Raw genomic sequence first — 25,667 nt, 5'->3', positions numbered from 1 at the left:
TATAACCTAACTTCCTCTTTTGAACTCTGATGGATTTAAGTTTGAGAGGACACATGTATTATTTCCCCATATAGAATGGAAGCAGTTTGTTATTCGTCTCTTATTATGCATTAAGTTTTCTTTTTTATGTGACTCTTCAACTTCAGAATTTCTATATAGCTCTAGCTCTTTTCCTCAAGAATTCTTGGAAGTTCCTTATTTCACTGCTCCATTTTTATCTCTAGTTGTATTATATTCAATTTTATGGGAAGTTATTCTTGGATGTGAAGTGGGTATTTTTTGTTGTCTAGAATATGATATTCCAAGTTCTTTCCTCTTTTATCATGATGACTAGCAGCTAAATTGTGTATAATCATAAGTGTGCCTTCTTGGTACTTCACTTTTTCTATATGGCAATGCTACCCATGATCTGTGAACTATGTAGTAGGCAACAGTGCTCCTAGCTTCATTTTCTACTTGGTTACATTTTGAATTCTTTTTGGACTTTGAACTTCTCTAGTTCCTGAGCTGATTATCTACCTTTTCTTTCAACTTATCACTTTTCAGCTTCTTTGTATATTGTCTTCCCTTATTAGATTGTAAATTACTCAAAGATAGAGAATATCTTTTTCAAAATATTTGTAGTTATATTCTCAGTACTTGGCATAATACCTGGCTTATTATAGATACTTTATAAATAGATACTGCCACATATCTAATGGTATACACCATTTCCTAAAATACCCTGGGTATACTGGTGCCTGGTTATAAGGACCTTTTCTTGCTCTGGTGGTTAGTCTTTCCCTTGACATTTGAGTGCTTTGAGTAAAACATGCTCCTTACCTGACTTTATTTTCAGGGCCAGTGTCTGCAGACTTCACTGTCTCTTTATGTTGTCCTGGGCTGGCTAGATGACACCTGTGTCTTTTCCTGAATTACAACATCAGAGTTTGGTCTGTTGCATTCTCCTTCTCTTTTCTCTTTTCTCCCTCTCCCTCTCCCTCTCCCTCTCCCTCTCTCCCTCTCCCCCTCCCTCTCCCCCTCCCTCTCCCTCTCCCTCTCCCTCTCCCTCTCCCTCTCCCTCTCCCTCTCCCTCTCCCTCTCCCTCTCCCTCTCCCTCTCCCTCTCCCTCTCCCTCTCCCTCTCCCTCTCCCTCTCCCTCTCCCTCTCCCTCTCCCACTCCCTCTCCCTCTCCCACTCCCTCTCCCACTCCCTCTCCCTCTCCCTCTCCTTCTTTCTCTTTCTCTCCCTCTCCCTCTCCCTCTCCCTCTCCCTCTCCCTCTCCCTCTCCCTCTCCCTCTCCCTCTCCCTCTCCCTCTCCCTCTCCCTCTCCCTCTCCCTCTCCCTCTCCCTCTCCCTCTCCCTCTCCCTCTCCCTCTCCCTCTCCCTCTCCCTCTCCCTCTCCCTCTCCTTCTTTCTCTTTCTCTTCTCTCCCTCCTTTTGGGGAAATTACTGTTGTCTTTTAATTTACTCGTTCTCATATGAAAGTTTGATGGGATAGGGAAGGGGATTGTATTTCTGAAGCATGGAAAGTGAATTTAATGAAGAATAGTCTAAAGGTGGTAAATTGTAACATTAAAAGAGTTCAGTCTGCATTATCCCTTTAGGAAATTTTTCATGTAGTGCCAAAGTAGAGATGAATAAGTTGCTCAGGTTGTTCAGAACTTTTGGAATATTGGTATTCATATTGAAAATTTTTTAGGTTTTTAATTTCTGAAAGTTGCATTTGATATTTTTCATATCTTTAACAAAAGTGGCATATGAGATATAGGACTGATTTTATAGGAGTTGTGATTCTAGAAACTTTTCTGTTTGATTTTAATACACAATAAAATTAGACTTTTTACTTGAAAATTGAATCTCCAAATTACAAATTTTCTTCCCTGGGCTATCTGAATTGCATAATCTGACTATATTTTATTCACAACTGAGTGTGTTTTTACTGCACATCTTGCTACTTTCAGATAAATAGACACAATTTTTAAAAATTATAGGTAACCATCTGACTTGCAATTCTTTTATTTTCCTAGGTTAACATTAGCTGAATACCATGAACAAGAAGAAATCTTCAAACTCAGACTAGGACATCTTAAAAAGGTACCAGTCAATCCTAGGCTGTATGCTCCATTAATAGTTTCACAGAGCAGTAAAAATGCTATTTTAGAAACTTTAAAAATCCCTTTTCTTTCTTTTATTTTCTAATGTGTTCATTTTATCCTTTGAGTTTTCCATCCTCAGTCTCATTTGAGAACTAATCTAAAGTTGAACGATTGTCAGGAAATCAGTGTTAATATGATGTAAATTGTATCCATTGCCATTACGCTTTCCTAAGGTAAAAATCAAGTATTTAGGGGAATCATAACAAGTTTTAAAAATGTTAAATTTTTTTTCACAGTTTCATAAAGTAGCTGCAATCATGCTCTTGAGTTAGAAAATGGATTTCATGTCATTACTTGAATGTGACAGGTTATTGTGCTCAATCTGCTGATGACTTATGTATGTTTTTAGAAAATACTGGTAGTTTAGCTTTGATATCTAGAATCTGGTCTTTAAATAGTTTACTTTAAAGTAAACTTTAAAGTTTTTAAAGAGTCTTTAAAATAGTTTACTTATATTATCTGTTGTTGCTTGTAATTAAGGTAATTTCTAATTAAATATTTTAATTCCCACTTTTTTGTCATTGGATCTTTGATAGAAGTGATATCAAATAAAGTCCTCAGTCTAATCCCATTGGCTGAACTTTTGTCTTTAGTGTTTATTAAAATTATTTTTTACCTTGAGGTTTAGTCTGGCTCATTAAATATTTCTTTGTGCCACCCATATTGTTTTATATAGCAAGTGAAATAAATACTGTGGTTGCTTTTTTTTTTTTTTTTTTTTTTTTTTTTTTTTTTTAAGTATAAAAACTTATAATACTCACAGTTCTAAGTTATCTTTCATTTTAATTTCATTTCAGGAAGAAGCAGAGATCCAGGCAGAGCTGGAAAGGCTAGAGAGAGTTAGAAATCTACATATCAGAGAATTAAAACGGATACATAATGAAGATAATTCACAGTAAGCACATTTTTATACACACTGCCACTGAGTTGAATTGAATGAAATGGTATGACTGTCATTGATTTTGACAGCTTGATTAAAAAGCTGCTAGTGGATAAGAAGTTATAATAACTAAATTTTTTTAATGGGTGAGGAGAGTATCTTTGTTGATGAGCATAGAAAGCTTACTTTATACATTGAAAGCCATTTAGAAAATAATTTGATCTTAAGCAGCTTTTCATACACAGCTTACTCTAGCAGAAAGAACATTCAACAAGCAATCAAGAGTTTTTGAGTATATGACCAAGCTTTGCCCTTAACTTGATTCCCTGGTCTCTTCTTTTCCTTATCTGTAGAATAAGGGTATTTAGCTAATATTATAGGACTATATATAGAGGACCTCAGAGCCCATAGTCCAATCTTATTTTATTATTTTGTGTATGAGGAAATTGTATGCTAAATAGATTTATAAGTAGTTAAAGTAGTGGAGGTGGGATCTAGATCCTTTGACCTAATTTAATAGAATTAAATAGCTTCTACCTAAACTTTGTTTCTTTCTCTGTTTTTCTTTTTCCTGATTTTAAACCATAAACTTTATGACAATTACTCTTTTATGTATCTCTGATTTACAGTGAATTAGATAATTTTTAATTAAGGAAGGCATTTGGGGCAATCTAGTTTCCAAATGTTTTAAGATAAAAAGTAATAAATGGAAGGTTTTTGTGTTTTTTGTTTTCTGTTGGCCAGGAACACCTTAATTGAAATTTTTTTTTTTTTAAGAAAAAGATAGTTTTATTTGCATTTCATATTAAAATAATTAATGTTTATATAGTATTTTACGGTTTGGAGAGTGCTTTATTTAAATTTTTTTAAGTGTTTCTTTAATTTCTGGAAAGCTCTTTTGGTCAACTTAGGGTTTTTATTTATGTAGGTTTTTGCTACTCCTTTGAATTATAATTTGTTAAATAATTGAGTTTTGTGCTAAATATTGAGGTGCTTCAAAAGGAAGTTGTGAAAGCTTGTTAATGTTTTCTACCTCTTTTATATACATTTATTTATTTATTTGTTTGTTTGTTTGTTTTTGAGAATTTTGCAAAGCATGGAAACTGTGTAGTTCTTGCCTTCAAGAAGTAATAATCCTTTTGTTTTTATAGATTTAAAGATCATCCAACGCTAAATGACAGATACTTGTTGTTACATTTATTGGGTAGAGGAGGTTTCAGTGAAGTTTACAAGGTAAGTGCCTTGTAAATGATAGCTAAACTAAAATTAAATAAGTATCCTACCTACTTGGAGAATTTTTAAAATAGTGAAGTATGACAATTAATACAAGTTTTTGATGTATAGACAGAAATTTCAAGAGTGTAAGTTCTTTGTTTTAACCATACTTTAATCTTTCTGAATCATATGGCTTACTAAAGTTCACATTTACCGTAAATGTTCTGATGAGAAACAGTTCAATTAAGAGCACTCATCACAGAATCACTGTGCCCATATCATTACTAAATACTCAATTTTGCCAGAGGTTTATAATGGGTACATTAGCCAAAGAATGTGCAGTTTCCTTATGAATCAATGCATCTGTGAACATCGTGGACAATACATCAGTTGGTATTTAATAATTGTGTTAAAATGAGGTTTAACTTGATTGACATTGAAAATAAGGAAATTTTTAAAATCTTTAATTAGTTACTCTTTTCTTTCTAAGTAAGTCTTCAATAATAAATCTAGAGCTATAGATGCAAAGGCATTATTATTTGATTTGATCAAATAATGGTGAGAACTAGTTCTTTGATTTTTTTTTCTTCTGCCTTTCAAGGTTATCAAAGCCAAATTTTCAGTGCTTCACAACTATAGATGATTTTTTTATTATATGATAATATATATTCTTGATGCCTAGCTATATAGAAGAACTTGCCTTGATGTGTAGAGTATGGTAAACACCCACCCAATATTGAAGAACTCATTGAACTTTAAAGATGTTAATTTCTTATATTTACATTACCAATTGCCAGAGCCAATAAACTAATTGATGTTTTATTTGGTTTTAAACTGATTTGCAAATGTGCATGAATATATTCAGGTGAACAATTCATAAAGCCTCAAAAAAACTACTTAATGCTATTTTTAATAATGAATGATAATATATGCAATGAAAAATAATATAGACCTTTTATAAGTTAATGTGAATGTTTCAATGTGGAAGGGGTTTTTTCTTTTTAAATTACTTGTATTGGTTTATCAAAAAAGTTTTTTGTTTGAGTACTATTTTCATTTTCTCTTTGTATAACACTTTAAAAATAGATCAGCATAAGGTGATAAACATTTCATGTTTGCAATTTTCATCTATTGAGACATTGACAATGGCCACTCCATGGGCAATTAAAAGATGGTACCAATGCTTTTATAAGCTGTTAAACTAAGTATTACAGAGTTGTGGAAAGTGGCAGAAACTAAGGATTGCTAGTATGTAATTATCAAATTCATAAGAAACACTTTTGAGAGTTTTACAGGTTCCCTATTTAGAGAAAACCCTTTATGTTAGATCGTAATTTGCAAAACAAACACTAATGAATTGTTGCTCATATTTCACAGTGATTATTATAGGATTTCCTACCTGGAGAGAGAGAACTTCCTTTGTGCAGGTGATTTCAGATTTCTAAAGTGATTTCCAGGATCACATTTGTTCAGATAGTGAGAGATCACATGCACTTCTCACTTTATGATATAAAACATTCTTGCTAATTCTGAATCATCATTAAGACCATTTGTTGCTGGAAGCATGCCTTTCCTTTCTTAGAATCCTAGAGAAGAGACATAATGCTAATAACTTCTAGACCATGTTTAAGTCAACTTTCACATATAATTCAAGGGTTTTAAAGAGGCTTTGGTCTTTGTTTTATGATGTGTTTTCAAGGAATAGAGCTAAAGGGTAGGGTTGTTCTCTGTTCTCTATATCTTAATATAGGGATATCTCAATACTAAGTTAGCCAACTTTAAAATTATTTCCCAAATAATCTTATTTCAGAGCGCCATGCTAATAGAGGACAATTAATGGTTGGATATGCTATTTTGGTTTTGGCCTAATCACAGTATTTTTCTATTTCCATGGCTTCGTAAGAATGATAGAGATATAATTATTTAAACATTTGACATGCCAGTTATTTGACAATAATTATTTGGTTATGAGTTACCCATTCATGCTTTATGTGATGTTTGTATTATATAGATTATCTGATGCCATTATGTTTGGATATTTCTGAATTATCAAATCGCAAATTTCAAGTAGTTGGTGGTTCTTCTGAATTAAATGGGTATTATAGTGAGGTATTTTTTGCTGCCGGATTCATTTAAATATTTTGAATCTTCAGTTATATTGAAATGAAAAACAAGTTAGTTGCCCATACCTATAAGCATTGGTTTGAATTTTTTTGCCAGAGTATGATCTAAACTTCCCTCTCTTTGTAGGCATTTGATTTAACAGAACAAAGATACGTAGCTGTGAAAATTCACCAGTTAAATAAAAACTGGAGAGATGAAAAAAAGGAGAATTACCACAAGTAAGTGAACTTTATAGGGTCAGATTTTTTTTTTTCCCCTAAGTCATTCTAGTCTGTCAGCAAGCACTGTCTATTTTGTGATAGGCATTTATGCTAAGCCCTGGGGGATATAAAGAAAGACAAAAAACAGTCCTTGCTCTCAAGGATCCACATTCTAATTGAGGTAAATAATTATGTACATTCAAAATTTATTCAGAGTTGATGGGAGGTACAATTCTCTACTGTTCAAAGGCAAGCAAATGGAACCATGAGGAAGCAGGGATGTACAGAAGCTATCTGATAGGGGCTCTGCCTTGAATTCCATGAAGGTAATGAGTTTGGAGCCATTATTTATTTTAATTGTCCATGGCCCTGTGATGTGTATATATTGACACATATCACAGTAGATTGACTTCTTTATGTTGGTCACTTAGTAAAAGTTTGTATCCTCTTCATTTTTGTGTTCATCTTAAGATGGAGGTCCCAGAGAGTGGGGTTAGATTGATCTTTTCAAGTTAGCTGTTATGATTATAAATCTTGTGATTCTTTGTTTCCTTAGGGTTAGGCTCTGCCTATTTTCCCATAAGATTGGAGACATTGTAAATTAGTGACTTTGGAAATCAGGCAGATTTAATCTGTTGTTTGACTGCCAATCAGGTTTAGCATTTGTTCTAATTTCATGAGTATTAAAATAGATAAATGTTGATAGTAGGTGCTAAACAATAGAAAGCTCCCTTTGACAGGTCAAGTTTTTTATTCTATAAATAGTTCTGCTTTCCAGTGTCAATAGAGCACTAGAGAAATAGCAGTAATATTTGAGGTGGTTTCTGAAATCTTTGGAGATGTCAAAGTGTATCACCACCTTTACTTTTATGTACAGACTCCTTAAACGAGCCATGGTTTATTCATTGTTCATTAACTATTTGGGAACTATATCTTATTAGAGTCCAGCTACAACCACTATGAAAAATAATGTCTTAGGTATTATAGAATAGAGAAATTCCTCCTCTGGTATAAGTAGGATTCCACCCTTCTTATGTCCTATTTAAATGTATCCCAACTTCTAGCATGTTCTAGGAAGGCAGGCATAGTCCAATTTTGATGTTATTACATTGAAAGTACATATAAGTAAAATAAAATGCATTTTACTAAACATGTAAATGACAGATAAGGCTTTGTATTCTTCTGACCCATTATGAATGAAGCCAAATAACCATTTCAAAATTCCTCAATGCCTAAGGGTATCAGAACCAATTGTCATTGACATCCATGCACTGAAAGTAGCTTTCTGATGTGTTTTCTTTTGTATTTTATGAATGATGATCTGTATTACTTAATTACTTTGGTCATTCTCAGTCAGCTGACTCTTAAGGCCATTCTTGGTATAACCCTAAGAGCTAAAATCCTCAGAATTTAGTCAAAGAAAATCTCAGCATTGAGCATTGTAGTATCATGCAAGTCAAGGCACATGGGGAAATAAATAGAATTGTTCCCCTTAGCTCTTGGATTTATGAAGGGATGGAACAGCAAACCCTAAACTTTAAGCAGTTCTTCCATTTCTTTTGAGTAAATATTTTCATTTCTAGTTTGTAACTAAGACATGAAAGAGAAAATATACAAGCAGGGGCACTAACATGTTCTAACTTCTAATTAGATATAGTCAAAGAGTGAAGATACATTGGAAAAAACTAGAATCATTAGTAGCTGCTATGTATATACTTAATTATGCTGATCCCCAATATAATACAGAGCTGAAAAAGACTTGAGTGATTCTTCTGAAATCATCTTATTTTCCTGTCTGTCTTAGGAACATTATGCTTCGTTAAATATACTAAATGGTACCCAAGTAATCCTCATGAATCTAATACCTTCCAGAATTTGTTTTTTACCAAAAGCCTTATTAGCAAAATGTCATGCCATAAGCTGCCTTAAACTCTAAAGGAGATCCATATTGGGCATTGTGCCATTATCTCTATAGAATGTTGAATTTTAAAATTAATTCCTAACCACAAAATAAAATGATTCTTGTAATAATTGTATAAAGAGTTTATTATGATAGTTTGTCATAATCTGATGATAATGAATATGAAAAATATCCATATTATAAATGGAAAACAAATGATTCACCTGTAATGGGGAGGGAGCATTTTTGGTTCCTTTTGTAAGGTATGGCTTTTGAATTATTTTTCCCTACATCTCCAAAATTTCCTCATTTCTAAAATCATACTTTCTTTTTTCCCCGTGATTTTTGTACCAGAGTAACAGATTTATAAGGCATTTGACTCAAATGGATTAAGCATTGAGCACAAATAAAAAGCCTGAGATTGGTGTAGGAAAGAAAGATTAAAATAAAAACATTTGGGAAGGGTTAGTATTTACCCTGAGGATGTTTTGTTGTTGTTTTTGTTTCTATTTTAGAGAATTATTAAGGTAACTTTAGAATCAGGAATATAGAAAACATTATACATAGTTTTCTATGCAGTGTTAAATTTTTAAAATTATTTTTAAAAACTACATATAGTAGGGAAATTTATAAATAAAAGTGGAGTCATTGCTTCTCATTCAAAAGTATGTCTTATCCAAAAGCCAAGATAAAATCAATTGTTTTTGAAACTAAATATATTTCCCCTTATAAGTAGAGAATAAAACAAAAATTAAAAACAAGAATGTTGTCAGCTGGCTTATTTTTTACTTATCCTTGTGATTCAAGATTCAAAGACAGAAATATAATTGAGCAAAATTCATAGATTTGACTGTCTTAGATTTGAAGTCTTAAGATTATTGCAGAACATCTTTAAATGGTGCGTCTAAAAAACATAATTTGAGTTGCTTAGAAACATATCTCTTCCTTGGCAAAGTAGTAAGGATTATGTGTGACATAACCTGAATTTTTTTGCTTTTTGTCTGTATCATATGAAATTGGCTTATGTTCAGAAACATTCTTACCAAATCAAGGACTAAACTTAAATGAAAAATGCCTTTTTTAACAGACTTCAATTTTCAGTTCTTGAGGCTGACAAAATAAGACATCATAAACTTTTCAAAATGCTGGTAGTGACATTTTAGAATATAAGCCTTATTTAGACAAAATCATGGCAAATATCATATTAAAGACTCTTTGAGGAAGAGTTTCCCTTCTCCCTGTCTGTACGGCAGGAGCTAGATAAATAAAGTAAGAGGAGTAAAGAATAGGTGATTTGGTTTTGGTTTTGGTTGATTGATTAAATGGTTTGCTTAGAAAATAGTCTTGAAATGCAAGCAAAGAAAAATAACTTGTTAATTCTGTTTCGTTTGTAGGCACGCATGTAGGGAATACAGAATTCACAAAGAGCTGGATCATCCTCGGATAGTTAAGCTGTATGACTACTTTTCTCTTGATACTGACTCGTGAGTATTATCTCAGATATTTAGATAGTCCCCATAATTTTCTAGAGCTATGCCATAAGCGTTTCTATAGTTGAGGTCCTGGGAAGCCTTTTTTTTTTTTTTTTTTTAACTTTTTTATTTACAAGATATATGCATGGGTCATTTTTCAGCATTGACCCTTGCAAAACCTTCTGTTCCAACTTTTCCCCTCCTTCCCCTCACCCTCTCCCTTAGGTGGCAGGTAGATCAATACATGTTAAATATGTTAAAATGTATGTTAAATACAATATATGTATATATATCCATACAATACTTTTGCTGCATAAGAAAAATTGAACTTAGAAATAAGGTAAAAATAACCTGAGAAGGGGAAATAACTATGTTGTGGTTCACACTCATTTCCCATAGTTCTTTTGCTGGATGTAGCTGGTTCTCTTCATTATTGAACAAATGGAACTGATTTGGTTCATCTCATTATTGAAGAGAGCCACATCCATCAGAATTGATCATCATATAGTATTGTTGTTGAAATGTGTAACGATCTGGTTCTGCTCATATCACGCTGCATCAGTTCATGTAAGTCTCTCCAGGCCTTTCTGAAGTCATCTTGCTGGTTATATAACATTCATATTTCACAACTTAATCAGCCATTCTCCGGTTGATGGGCATCCATTCAATTTCCAGTTTCTAGCTACTACAAAAAAGGGCTGCCACAAACATTCTTGCACATACAGGTCTCTTTCCCTTCTTTAAGATCTCTTTGGGATATAATCCCAGTAGAAACACTGCTGGATTAAAGGGTATGCACAATTTGATAACTTTTTGAGCATAGTTCCAAATTGCTCTCCAGAATGATTGGATGCATCCACAATTCCACCAACAATGTATTAGTGTTGGAAGACTTTTATAGCCCAGTAACCCTCAAAACTGAACTTGTTAGTATATGGGGAAGTGATTCCATACTAATTAACTGCATGCTTTTGGGCTAAATAATCTATGCCCTTGAATATATGTTAGCTTAATTCTAAAAACCCTGAAGAAGCTCCCATTTTTTCCTCAAGCCAATGAGCTTGACTTCAATTGCTGGAGAAATTCTGGAATAGGTCATTAAACAGATTATTAGTGAATATCTGGAAAGGGAAGTAGTGATTATAAAGAGCCAGTATTGGCTTCAAGAATACGTCATTTCAGACTAAACTTATTTTCTTTCTTTGACAGGATTATTAAGCTAGTATGTGAGAATACTGTGTATATAGTTTACCCAGGTTTTAGCAAAGTTTTTGATAAAATTTTCTGGTTTTGTAGAGGAAATCATAATATCATAATATGAATATTTTGCCAACACAAATTAAATGGATTCAGAATTGGTTAGATGGCTAGAGAAAGTCATGCATGGTTTAGTGTTGATTTAGTTAGCTCTCCAATGAAATTCTTGAGGGTTCTCTGCCTGGGCCTATGAACTTTTAACATTTTTATTAGTGGTTGAATAAAGACATAGATGGAATGCTTACCATATTTGCAGACAACACAAAGCTGAGAGGCATAGTAACCCACTGGATTACAATCAGCTTCCAAAAAGAAACCAATAAGACACAAAGTCTAATACTTGAGTATAAAAAAATTCATCTCATCAGTATGAGATAGAGTTGTGGAATACTGAACACTTGGTCTGAAAAATTGCAAAGGGTTTTAGTAGATTGCAAGCTTAATATTAATCAATAGTATGATATAGCAGCCCATTAAATTAGTGTACTCTTATACTCCATTAAGAAAAACGTAGCTTCCATGAATAGAAAAGGTGGTCTCATTTTACTCTGCCCTTGTTAGACTTTATTTGGAGTATTGTTTTCAGGTCTGGGCTGCATAGCCCAAACATTGATAATCTGGGGGATGTCTAGTTGAATGATAAAAGGCCTCAAGTACATATCATATGAGCAGCAGTTGAAGGAACTGTGAATGGTTAGCTCAGAGAAGAGAATCCTGGAGGGTATAGGGGAGAGAGGAGGAAGGAAAGAGGAACACAGGTTAATTGCCTTTATATATTCAAAGGTCTCTCTTGTATAGAATAGTAATAAGATTTGTTCTGTTTGGTTACAGAGAAAAATATCAGTATCAATGTGTTAAAATTCCAGACAAGCAAATTTTGGTTCCATATAAGGGAAACTGTCTTTACAGTTGAAACTATGCAAAAACAGGACAGGTTACCTCAATATATAATGGGTTAGCCCTCTTTAGAGGTCTTTAAGCTGAAATTAGATACTGGGCACATTGCAATGGATCTTTCTTTCTTTCTTTCTTTCTTTCTTTCTTTCTTTCTTTCTTTCTTTCTTTCTTTCTTTCTTTCTTTCTTTCTTTCTTTCTTTCTTTCTTTCTTTCTTTCTTTCTTTCTTTCTTTCTTTCTTTCTTTCTTTCTTTCTTTCTTTCTTTCTTTCTTTCTTTCTTTCTTTCTTTCTTTCTTTCTTTCTTTCTTTCTTTCTTTCTTTCTTTCTTTCTTTCTTTCTTTCTTTCTTTCTTTCTTTCTTTCTTTCTTTCTTTCTTTCTTTCTTTCTTCTTTCTTTTTCTTTCTTCTTTTTTTTTTTTTTTTTTTTCCTTTGGGTCAGATTAGATGGCCATTGAGATCCCTTCCAACTCTGAAGTTATGTATTTCTGGATAACATCAAAGTGATCTTTAAACTTTTGAAAAATCCCACTTTCCTTGAAATCTACTTCAGCTCACATATGTTACAAAAGTTACAGAATCACAGATTTAGACTTGGAAGGACCATAAGAGATAATATTATTTATGTATTTTAAGCCATCATCATCTTTTTTTTTTTTTTAAATTTTTGATTTTATTGCAGCAATACATCATTTTTTTTTTACTAATTACAATTAATTTTCAACATTCCATTTTTGTAAGATTTTGAGTTCGTTTTTTTTCCTTCTCCCCTCATCTCCCTCTTCCTAAAACAGCAAGCAATCTAATACACATATACAATCAATTTTTAACATTTCCATATGAGTCATATGTTGGAAAAGAAATATCATAAGTAGCTACATTGCCTTGGTAGCTACTTCTTTTCCTTTGCTTTCAGTCCTTCTTGAGGCTTTGTCTTTAGATCATTACCCTTTGATCCTCCTATTTTCTTCATCCTTATATCACCAAAGCCAGGGGTTAAATACAGACTTTGGGATTGTTCATTTTAATTTTCTCAATTTTTAAAAGTATTCTTCTGAAATGTGATTATCTTCATAAGGGAAAAAAACATGAAAAGGGGACAGGGAAGGAAAGTGAAAATAGTACACTTTGTGATCTATATTCAGTCTCCAGAGTTTCTATCTCTTCAGATAGCATTTTCCATATCAAGTCTATTGGAATTGTTTTGGATCACTGAATTGCTAAGAAGAGCTAAATATTGTAAATGATCATCATACAGTCTTCTTGTTACTATGTACAATGTTTTTCTGGTTCTGTCCATTCCTTTCTTTAATGTCTTTTTTTTTTTTTTTTCTCTCCTTTTTGTGAAGCAGTTGTGGTTAAGTGACTTGCCTAGGGTCAGACAGCTAGTAAACACTAAGTGCCTGAGGCTGGGTTTGAACTCAGTCCCCTTAACTTCACTGTCAGTGTTCTATTCATCATGCCATCTAGCTGCCCTGGTTTTGTTCACTTCACTCAACATCATTTCATGTAAGTCTTTCTAGGCTTTTCTGAAATCAATCTGCTCATCATTTCTTATAAATGTGATATTCCATTGTATTCATATACCATAATTTATTCAGCCATTCCCCAGCTGATGGGTATCCACTCAATTTCCACTTGCCACTATAAAAAGAGCCACTACAAACACTTTTGCACATGTGGGTCTTTTTTACTCTTTTATAATCTCTTCCAGAAGGCCTCCATCTTCTTAGCCAGATGTTTACTTCACTAATCAATTTTTCTTTTCTGCTTTCATATCAGTCAGTGGTCTTTGGTTTTTGCTAATGATTTCACAATCTCTGGAAATACTTATTTGGTTTCTATCTATCCTTCATGAGTTGCCCAGAGTGGATAGTAATAATTACTCATTTCAATGGAATTTAAAGGGTTTTCTGTTTTGTCTTAGAAGGCCATAGAGCTTTTTGTTATTTTCATATCAACAAATGCATTTTTTCAGTATCCCCTAAATAGGAAATCACCAACCATTATCATTCTTTCTTTCTCTGATGCTTACTGAATTATCTCTTGTCATATGGCTTTGTGGGACTATTATATAATTCTTTAACATCATCCTCAGAGCATTCATCTTCCTCCTTTTTAGGAATAATTTCAAATATATTTTTGTAGTTCTAAATATACAAATGTCCCTTTTTTTCTCTAAATTTCAAGTCAGGTTTTTCCCTCCTCTGATATCTTTTTTTCTCCCTAATTTTACTCAGTTTCTCTTTCCTTTCGTTCCTTCATTGCCATTAACACTCTGGAATGTGCAGAAATGTTTAGAGTCCCTTCACCTCTTCTAACAAGAGTTTTAGAACAAATAGATAGGATTCAGTTGACTGTGTTAAAGATAAAAACATTTAATGCCCAGTGCAAACTGGGCATCTTGATTGAAATTTTATTATTGGCTAATTGTTGATATTTTTATATTACTTGTGACTTTTATATCGCGCTCTAAACACCTGGCTCAATCCTTGAAGGCCATTTTTCATTTCTTAATAGTATGACAAGTCTAAGCCATATCCCTTTTTTAAATGTCAACAGCTCCAAAGCCATAACACCCCGATCCCTATTTTCCTTACTATGATCTCCTCTGTTTTACCAGTTTGCCCCACCTATCAATCCACTCTACTAATTTGTTTTACCCTCTGGTTTGTTCCATTTACTTTTTCTTTTCATTTGCCTTGGTAACTACTTGCTTTTTTTCCTTTGCTTTCAATCCTTCTTGAGGCTTTGTCTTTAGATCTTTACTCCTTGATCCTCTTATTTTCTTCATCCTTATTTCACCATAGCCAGGGATTAAATATGGACTTTGGGATTGTTCATTTTAATTTTCTTAATTTTTAAAAATATTCTTCTTCTCAAATGCGATTATCTTCATAAGTCCAAAAACCTTCAAATCATCTATGTAATTTCTTTTCATTCATTTCAAGTCTCTTTTCTCTGGGTTTTTTCCATAGGAACTTAAAAGTAGTTCTCCCAAGGGATCTTCAGGTCAGTCTTGTGCCTGTAACAAACAAAACAAGATTATTCTGTGCCCTATGGCCTAGAATCCAGAAGTACAGTTTGGATATCCTACCATGCCTCCAGGAAGGTTTGAGATTAGCCATGCCTTGACCCTGTCACAAGTAGTCTTTTCCCAACATTAAATCAGTTGTAAGAAAATACAGATTAGAAAGGTATCACTTTGGGAAACCTGGATTTTATCCCTATTCTTTCTGTAATATATCTATGGCATGCTGACTTTTTCAGAAAATTATTCAAATTAAAGCTCTAAAATGTTAAGTTCTCACACATCAAAATATGAGTTCAAAAAAAAATTCCAGGGCCAAATGTAAATTTTGGATTATCTATCATTTGGAGGTATTTAAATATTTGTTCCTTTTAATGTAAGAAATCAAATTGATTCTGTTTAATTATAGGCTTTCCCTCTTGGACTGTGATCTTGAAAAATTTTTCCTAGAACAACAAATACTTAAGAAAACAAATTTTAAAAATAATCTGACACTTATAGAGATTTTAAAAGGATATTTTTCACAACCTGCATTTTAGGTCACAGTTATGCTGAAATTTGAGAGTATCTCATATTTTTTGTTGAATGATTATTGTTTTTGAAAATCAGATTTTACCTTATTACTAATAATTTAATGCTTGTTGAGTTGGATTGAAATGTCAAATATTTATAAATGTTTTCTTTTATTTTTTTTACCTTCAGGTTTTGTACAGTATTAGAGTACTGTGAGGGAAATGATCTGGACTTCTACCTTAAACAGCACAAATTAATGTCAGAAAAAGAGGCCCGATCCATTATTATGCAGATTGTGAATGCTTTAAAGTACTTAAATGAAATCAAACCTCCCATCATTCACTATGATCTCAAACCAGGTAGGTTTCACTGCTAGATAACAGAACTGTTGGATTTTCTTATTGTTCTTGGGATGATAATAAATAACTTCTATTTTATAAACATAATTTGTCAAGAGCCTAATAATTCTGGGAATATGTGGTTGGAGGATAGGACTTGGGAGAGAGGTCCTTCTGTGCCATGCTTACATATAAGTGATAATAAGTGAATTTAGCTCTTGTAATACTAAATACTTGTTTTTAGGGCCAGGGAAGTTGGATATAGAGGTATAATATGGGAACTTTGGCTGACTCCCAACTTTTCTTCTTCCTTTTATTTTCTAGAAGCATTTTCTACCCTTTTTTAGATCTTCTTTGGGAAGGTCCAAATGGTAGTGCTTTTTCTGAACATTCTTTGTTTTATTCAGCTTAGAGCAGAATAATTTTGGTAATCATTACAAAAGGGCATAGACATGAAATAGTATACATGCATTTTAGATATATTTTCCCCTATCTTGTGGTGTACCTTTTTTTTCCATTTGTATTTCCTTTAGAAGTCTTCATTTCACTCCATATATATTATTTTAATTATTTGATTTCATAGGGCACTTTCCATTCACCTTCTTTGCTGAGCCTTTTTCCTGATATCTGCATCCTAGATCATCTACTTTAGTGTTAGAACCTTATCTAAAAAACACAAAATAGGATTGAAATTAAGTTCTTTCCCCTCAGACTTCTCATAGGAGCTCTAGGTGTCACTGTTGTACTAGTTTTGATTTCATTGTATATGTTTACTTAATCTTCTTTCAAATAATCCTTTTAGTTTAAAGAGATTTGTTGAAAGTCAATATAAAAAAGTATCACCTTCTGACTAAATTTAGTATTGTTACTTTGCTTTGATAGAGAAATAATAAATCTACATAGTTTGTTATGGAAAATAAAAATCTGCACCAAGCATTTAAGTCCCTTAACAGCTTTATTCAAAGGAGGTCACATTTTCATTTTTGTATAAATTTTTATATGATTCTCCTTTTGCTTGTTTGAATTTCTCTTTTAATCTATGTCCCTTCTTACTCATAATATTTTTGTTCTTTTTAGGTAATATTCTCCTAGTAAATGGTACAGCATGTGGAGAGATAAAAATCACAGATTTTGGTCTTTCTAAGATTATGGATGATGATAGCTACAATTCAGTTGATGGTATGGAGCTAACATCACAGGGTGCTGGTACTTACTGGTAAGTGTCATAATTTTATTGAAGTATACTTTAAAATAAGTGGGATCATTAATTTGTTTAACTAAAGCATTTGCCAATAATTTGGTTCTAGTAAGTGATAGGAAAAAAGAAAACGTCCAAATCAAACAAATCGCCCCTGTCTTTATGGTTACTATCTATTGAAATGCAATTTGATTTTTTTTTTTTTTTCTGCTATAAATTTGCCTTATTTTCTTCCCTACTTTGGCAACTATTTTGTTGAAATATGTTTTCTATAGTATTGAGTCAGATAATTTGCTTATGACATAATTTTTGGGCCAGCATTATAAATAGAAGAATACTATTGCTTATTTGATATAACTTAAAAGGCCCAAAATATCTTCTTTTCCCAATTGTCACAATGCTTGAAATTGTACCATTCATTCCTTTGGAGTAAATGTTACAGAGAGAGTAAACATCCATTCTTTCCTCAAGGCATTTAATTTAAAATCTAATACAATTCCTGACTCTGAATCTAAGAAATAAAGAAGTGAATTTTGGATTCTACATAGGGAAATAGTGACTATTTAGTTGGATGAAGTGTTAAGAGTTATATGTCTCTGTCTTTTCACAGGGTGCAAGACACACTGCACTCTGGGTGTAATTTTTTTTTTTTTTCTTTTAAAAATTCTCATTGTGACTTCACAGTTATTCCCCTTACCTCACACTCATAATCTTCCCTTACAATAAATACAGCTAAGTTAAGTAAACTTAATACTTTTGCTATGTCTGAAAAAATAAGCTCATTCCATATTTGTAGTTTACTATCTTTCTGCTAAGAAATATATTTATATATATTTATGCAATCTTTTGCATATCAAAAATTGATATGGAGAATCTATGCAAAGAGAATATAACAGAATCTTGCCTTATTTCTCTGAATTACTTATATTCATCATCTGTTATAGTAGTTATATGATTTCTACCTATGAATCTAGGCTATCAGAGACCCCTTGAGGTGAGAGAAGAGGCCTCACCCACACTGTTTCCATAGTTTTCTTTAAAAAAAAATTGTTATGAACTTAACAAGCACAAACACATAGACATTTCGATATATCAAAATGTAGTTAGTGTTCAGTTTAGCTTTCTGGAGGTGTCTTGGGTTTCAGCAGAGTAATCACCACAAGAATAGCTAGAGATAAAGTCTAGGAATCTTTATTGTCTCCTTCTCCTTGCCTGGGGCCTGGGCTAGCTTTCTAGAGGATCAGCCTGAGTCTTTTGTCTTTTTGTGGAGAAGTGTTGAAGGCAGGAGAGCCACCATGAGGCTGGTCAAGTCTTCTTTCTCAAAGTGCAGGAGAAACCACCAAGACTGTCTCTATCTTGAAGTCTCTGGCTGAGTTTGTCCCCAGTTAATATATGCTCTATAACAATTACATCATTACAGTATGCTGAGAATAAACCAATCATTTTATCACTAGGGACTATTATTTGTTGTAAGATTAAATCAATCATACTGAACTAGAGAACTTAAATGCTAAACTAGGTAACCATTGTCTTATCAATTCCACTGAGTTTAACACCTTGTTTAAATCTCAAAAGTTCCTGCCCTTTACACCAAAACAAACCCAAACCAGAAAAGAGGATAAATTTGATCAGTTAAGAAATAATTTTTAAAATGTATATTGGATTTAATTTTATGGTAACAGAAGTGCTTTGTGTCACTCTGTCCTTTTCCGAACTATTCCTCTCTTGTATTTTCTGTAAAGTTTCTTTGATATACTTTCCTTTTTTCTCTCTTTTATCACTATCACTGCCATTCATTTCCCAAGCCTTCAAATAAAACTGGTTTCTTTGAACAAATTAATATAGCTAAGTAAAACAAACCAGTACATAAGACAGTACCTGAAAATCTATGTGTCCCTATGCATTGTTTAATCACTTTTCTGTTAAGAAATAGGAAACATGCTTCATCAGTTTTCTGAAGTCATTCAGTCAGTAAACATCCAGACTCTATTAGCCAGGCACTGTGCTAGGCTCTGAGACAACAAAAGTGCAACAAATGAAACATTCTTTACTTAACCAGGAACTGATAAATTAAAGGGAGAAAGAACAAATGTGTAAATACATATTGTATAAAGAGAGTAATTACAAAATAATTAAAAATAATAGTTTGTGAAGGAGGGCAATAACTAAAAATTATGGAGGTTTAGGAAAAGGTTTTATATAAAAGACAGAACTTGAACTGAGTCTTTAAGGAAGAGTGAGACTTTTTAAAGGCAGGGATAAAGAGGAAGAGCATTCCAGAGATGCATTATGGATGAAGTACAGAGAGAATTTCATTTTGGTGGGATTAAGAGTGAGATTGTAAAGTGTTTTAAAAAAAAGCTAGATATAGGAATTTATATTTTTTTACTAGAAGAAAATGGGGTAGCCATAGGAGTTGATTATGGAAGTGAAATGGGTAATTTGATTTTCCTCCTTTTAAAAAAATCAAATTGGCTAATATTGTTACTGTTTTTTTTTTTTTTTAATAAAACTAGTAATTTTATGAATTCAACTTTTAAAAAATTTTATCTGATTTTTTTTTTTCAGAATTTTCTTTTAGTCCTCCCACTCCCCCTTTTTTTTTTTTATTGCATACCTAGTTTATTAATCTCTTCTTTTTTGTAATTGAGAGTTTTTGGTTCCCTTGGTTCTGTTTGCATCAAGTCATGTAAACTTTACCAATTTTCTCTGAAACTGTCTACTTTGTCATTTATTTCTTTTGGTCCACAAAGTATTACTTTATACTCATATAGCATTATTCATTTAGTTATTTCCCAGTAGATCAGTATCCCCTTAGTTTCTAGTTTTTTGCTGACATAAAAGTAGGTATTATAAATTTCTTTGTACAGGCCATTTTCCCCTTTGATCGCTTTCATCACTATTTTAAGTTTGAATCCTTTTTGTAATTCCCATTTTTTAAAAATTTAATTCTTATTTTATTTTATAATTATAACTTTTTTTTTTTTGACAGTACATGGGTAATTTTTTACAACATTATCCCTTGCACTTACTTCTATTCAGATTTTTTTCCCTTCCTCCCCCAACCCCCTCCCCCAGATGGCAGGCAGTCTTATACATGTTAAATATATTACAGTATATTCTAGATACAATATATGTGTGTAGAACCGAATTTCTTGTTGCACAGGAAGAATTGGATTCAGAAGGTAAAAATAACAGTTTACACTCATTTCCCAGTGTTCCTTTTCTGGATGTAGCTGATTCTGTCCATCATTAATCAATTGGAATTGGATTAGCTCTTCTCTATGTTGAAGATATCCACTTCCATCAGCATACATCCTCGTACAGTATCATTGTTGAAGTGTATAATGATCTTCTGGTTCTGCTCGTTTCACTTAGCATCAGTTGATGTAAGTCTCTCCAAGCCTCTCTGTATTTCTCCTGTTGGTCATTTCTTACAGAACAATAATATTCCATAACCTTCATATACCATAATTTATCCAACCATTCTCCAATTGATGGACATCCATTCATCTTCCAGCTTCTAGCCACTATGAAAAGGGCTGCCACAAACATTTTGGCACATACAGGTCCTTTTCCCTTCTTTAGTATTTCTTTGGGATATAAGCCCAGTAGTAGTATGGCTGGGTCAAAGGGTATGCACATTTTGATAACTTTTTGGGCATAATTCCAGATTGCTCTCCAGAATGGTTGGATTCTTTCACCACTCCACCAAAAATGCATCAGTGTCCCAGTTTTCCCACAGCCCCTCCAACATTCATCATTATTTGTTCCTGTCATCTTAGCCAATCTGACAGGTGTGTAATGATATCTCAGAGTTGTCTTAATTTGCATTTCTCTGATCAATAGTGATTTGGAACACTCTTTCATATGAGTGGAAATAGTTTTAATTTCATCATCTGAAAATTGTCTGTTCATATCCTTTGACCATTTATCAATTGGAGAATGGCTTGATTTCTTAAAGTCAATTCTCTGTATATTTTGGAGATGAGGCCTTTATCAGAACCTTTAACTGTAAAAATGTTTTCCCAATTTGTTACTTCCCTTCTAATCTTGTTTGCATTAGTTTTGTTTGTGCAGAAACTTTTTAATTTGGTGTAATCAAAATTTTCTATTTTGTGATCAATAATGGTCTCTAGTTTTCCCTTGGACACAAACTCCTTCCTCCTCCACAAGTCTGAGAGGTAAACCATCCCATGTTCTTCCAATTTATTTATGATTTCGTTCTTTATGCCTTAATCTTGGACCCATTTTGATCTAATCTTAGTATGTGGTGTTAAATGTGGGTCCATGCCTACTTTCTGCCATACTAATTTCCAGTTTTCCCAGCAGTTTTTGTCAAATAATGAATTCTTATCCCAAAATTTGGGATCTTTGTGTTTGTCAAACACTAGATTGCTATTTTTATTCACTATCTTGCCCTGTGAACCTAACCTATGCCACTGATCAACTAGTCTATTTCTTAGCCAATACCAAATGGTTTTGGTGACTGTTGCTTTACAATATAGTTCTAGATCAGGTACAGCTAGACCACCTTCACTTAATTTTTTTTCCATTACTTCCCTTGAAATTCTCGACCTTTTGTTGTTCCATATGAATTCTGTTGTTATTTTTTCTAGGTTATTTAAATAGTTTCTCGGAAGTCTGATTGGTATAGCACTAAATAAATAGATTAGTTTAGGGAGTATTGTCATCTTAATTATATTCTCTCGGCCTATCCAAGAGCACTGAATGTCTTTCCAATTATTTAAATCTGACTTTATTTTTGTGGCAAGTGTTTTGTAATTTTGCTCATATAATTCCTGACTCTCCTTTGGTAGATATATTCCCAAATATTTTATACTATCGACCGTTATTTTGAATGGAATTTCTCTTTGTATCTCTTGCTGTTGGATTGTGTTGTTAATGTATAAAAATGCTGAGGATTTATGTGGATTTATTTTGTATCCTGCAACTTTGCTAAAATTCTGAATTATTTCTAAGCAATTCCCATTTTTGATTAAAGTTTTTGTTGTATTGTGGTCCGTAAAGAGTATGCTCAGCATTCCTCTTTTCTGAATTTGTTTTGGGTTTTTTTGCCCTAGCATATAGTTAGTTTTTGTAAAAGTATCTCACAGAGATAAATAATATGTGTGATCTTTATGATTTCTCATTCAGTAATTTAGAGCTCTGTCTTATTTAACTTTCCTACAAAAAGGAATTCGGGTCTTAAGCTTTAAAAAAAAATCTTTTCTTTAACCTGGAAACTCTGAATTTTGGCTCAAATGATGTTTCTGTTGGTTTAAATTTAAGACTTATTTCAGGAGGTGATTGATGAATTTTCTATTTAATTCTAATGGTTCTTTGCAGTTTTCTGATAGCTTAAAATATAGTGTTTGGCTATAGTTTTTAAGGATTTAAATTATCTTTCCTTGACCTCTTTTTTTTTAATAGTAGATAGATTGATTCACAAGTTCTTAAAATTTTTCTGTAAACTTTTGACTTTTAATATTTCTTGTCTCATGAAATCATTGATTTCTATTTGTTCTTTTCCATTTTTTAGGAAGTTTGCTACTTAGGTCATATTTTTAGCCTTCCACTCTAAATTGTTTATTCCTTCCACTCTTTTCCCAAAAGAACTTTAATTTCATTTTTTATCTCTTGCTTCATTTCTTCCATCCACTTTGGAGTCTTCTTGAGTAAGCCATTCTTTTTTTTTTTTTTTTTCCTGGAGAATCTATTTAGACTTTTTATGCAGTGCCTTATTGTGTATTATGCTTGCTCCTTAGTGCCTCAGTTTATGAACTGGGACTTTGTTTCAAGAACAGATTTTTGTCTTCTCTTGGATTCTTGAATAAATTTGCTAGATTCTGGTTCTATCCCTTTTGTAATATGTAGTCACACTGCTGCCACCATACCATACATAGTTTTGAGTAGAGTTGCTGGTTTCTAGTCTTACTTGCATCCATCTTTTCCCACCCTGATCTGCAAAAAGGGGATTGGGATAAAATCCTACCTTCTACCTCAATCTCTGGTTTTTGCCTACCTTTTGGATAGCCCACTGGAGGTGCTAACCTTAGCCTTGCTCTTTCTCCTTTTCCTTTTCCTTTCCTTGTTCAGTCACTATTCAGGAGTTGGGTTTCTCCTTAGCCTATCATTCCAAGGTAGGTTTTATTTTTTTTGGATTAATTTTGCTCAAGTATATGTACATAGAGAACATACAATAAAAATTTGTTATTAAAAAAGATTTGGTCAAATCTAGGTCAAAAATAGAAGTAGCATTTTCAGTAGGTTTATTTATTGTGGTGGTTTTTGTGGGTGGTGTTCTTATCATTGTTGAATTGCTCAAAAATATCTTCTCTTAGATATTCTAGAAATAATTTAATAGTTGGCTTATTTTATAAAGATATTAGATCCTGGATTTGGATTTCTTTTGTAGTAATTTGAATCATGAGAAAAGAAAATTAATTTTAGTATTTAGATCACTAATTCTATACATGCAGTATTAGTTTAAAAAAATAAATATTAAGCAGTATTAATAAGAATTTTTTATAAGGATTAAGAATTCCAAGTATTAATAATTGCTTGGGGGGGGCAGCTAGGTGGTGCAGTGGATAGAGCACTAGCCTTGAATTCAGGAGGACCCAAGTTCAAATCTGGTCTTAGACACTTAACACTTCCTAGCTGTGTGACCCTGGGCAAGTCACTTAACCCTAGTCTCGGGAGTGAGGGGGGGAATAATAATTGCTTTGGATAGGTTGACAAATGTTATGACAGATTCCCTGAGGGTATGGCATGTCACTTAACTTTCCTATTCTTTCCTATTCTTCAGCTTCCTCTGTAATAAAATGAAGATCTTGGATTTGATGCCCTCAAATTTTTTTTTTTTCCAATTTAAAATTTATGCTCCTATGAATATTATTTTAAATTAGTGGACTGTGTGCCTACACAAAATAGTGGAAAATCTCTTTGTTATGGAGTTAAGTAGTTTATAAAGTGCTATAATCTATAAAGTATTTTTGGTATTGCTAAGTTTTATTGATCTTATTTACAAATAAAAAAAATTGAAACTCAGAATGATTAAGTGACTTGTCCACTTCTGGTAACCAGGTAGAACTGGGATTTCAACCCAGAACTTCTAACTCAAAGTTTGTTGGACTTTCCACTGTAATAGCCCCCCCCCAAAAAAAAATAATAATAATAATTATTTTTTTTATTATTATTATTATTTTTTCTTATTTTAAAGAGTTTATCAATGTCCTGCCCCTTTTTATTTAGATAAATGCATTAAATAAATTCATTCTTTTACCTTTTTGATGATTTGTATATATCCTATAATGAGAAATTCATATTGAAATAATATTTTAATATTATTTTATTTTGCTTTTTTATTGATATCATTTTATATCTCCTTCGTCTTGAAATATATCTCTTCTCATTTCCCAACCAAGTAAGTCATACCCTGTAACAAAAAAGTAGCAATGGAGCATGGGGAAGCATGGGAAATACCCTAGATTGGTAGAGAAACCTTTAGTGCCCCATGGGGTAATAGGGCAGCTAGGGGTTGGAACATCTCAGGCATGCCAGAAGTTCACAACTCCAAATCTAAACAGTCCAGAAGATGTAGAAATCAATAGTAGGGATCTAGACCCAAACAACCAGGTCCCCGTCATCCCAATCAAAAATTTGGAGGGGACTGAACCTATTTCTGCTTCAAAGTTCCATCTCAGTATTTGAAATTGGGTATAAGGTAGAATAAAAAATACTGAAAAAAACTGAAAAACTATTTTATATCCATAGATTTTTAAGAAACAGTTTCTCAATTAGTATTAGCAGAACCTTAAGGAGGGTAGGGGAATGGTTTACACAAGACACTCTTATCTCCCAATTTTAAAAAGAAGGATTACAAGAATACCTGGAAGAGAATGAAGTAGATTAAAAAAAAAAAAAGAAAGAAAGAAAGAAAGAAATTATAAGTGAAATAGAGAAGTCTGATGGAAGGAATTGGAAGGAAAATAGTTTAGAATAGAAAGTGGAAAACCATCCTAGTCTCTAAAAATAAGTTAAAGCCAATGACAGTGAAACAGGAAATCTTATAGTAAACTCAAAAGATTGAAAATTTAGAAAAGGAAAAAAGTATATGCTACCAAAAACAATTGATTATGAGAGAATTTCAGTTCAAATCCAGCCTTTTAATAGTTGTGTGATCCTGGGCAAATCACTTAACCTACTGCCATTCTTCTGTCCCACATCTTTCCCTCCACCCCTCTGAATAAGGTAGTACCAACCTTTCAAGTCATCTGGCTTGTCACCGAGATGTTATCCTCCATTAACTCTCTTAAACACATATAAATACACACACACTCAAAATCCTACAGTCTAGTAACTTGTCAGGTTTTCTCTTTTGTAGGTAGAAACATATCTATGTATATTTCTTCTGTATATTCCTCTTTTCTCCTCTGACATTGCAACCACCTTGATGAAGTCCCTGATCATCTCACAACTGGACTTTTGCAATAGCCTGTTGGTT

General features: G+C 32.7%; 1 protein-coding gene across 4 annotated transcripts in view; it reads left to right on the top strand.

The window, feature by feature from the left end:
- Window positions 1-25,667, top strand: part of TLK2 (tousled like kinase 2) — a 136,102-nt gene that overhangs the window by 94,338 nt on the left and 16,097 nt on the right. For all 4 annotated transcript variants that reach the window (XM_074260937.1, XM_074260938.1, XM_074260935.1 and 1 more), the window contains 7 exons: window positions 2,010-2,076; window positions 2,936-3,033; window positions 4,170-4,251; window positions 6,484-6,575; window positions 9,852-9,941; window positions 15,812-15,981; window positions 17,038-17,176. In XM_074260937.1, coding sequence (XP_074117038.1) covers window positions 2,010-2,076; window positions 2,936-3,033; window positions 4,170-4,251; window positions 6,484-6,575; window positions 9,852-9,941; window positions 15,812-15,981; window positions 17,038-17,176 — 738 coding nt within the window. The remainder of the gene's footprint in view (window positions 1-2,009; window positions 2,077-2,935; window positions 3,034-4,169; window positions 4,252-6,483; window positions 6,576-9,851; window positions 9,942-15,811; window positions 15,982-17,037; window positions 17,177-25,667) is intronic.

This window comes from Sminthopsis crassicaudata, chromosome 4 (genome assembly GCF_048593235.1).
Source record: "Sminthopsis crassicaudata isolate SCR6 chromosome 4, ASM4859323v1, whole genome shotgun sequence".
NCBI classification, from domain to species: domain Eukaryota; kingdom Metazoa; phylum Chordata; class Mammalia; order Dasyuromorphia; family Dasyuridae; genus Sminthopsis; species Sminthopsis crassicaudata.
This window is presented reverse-complemented; position numbering and strand designations above follow the sequence as displayed.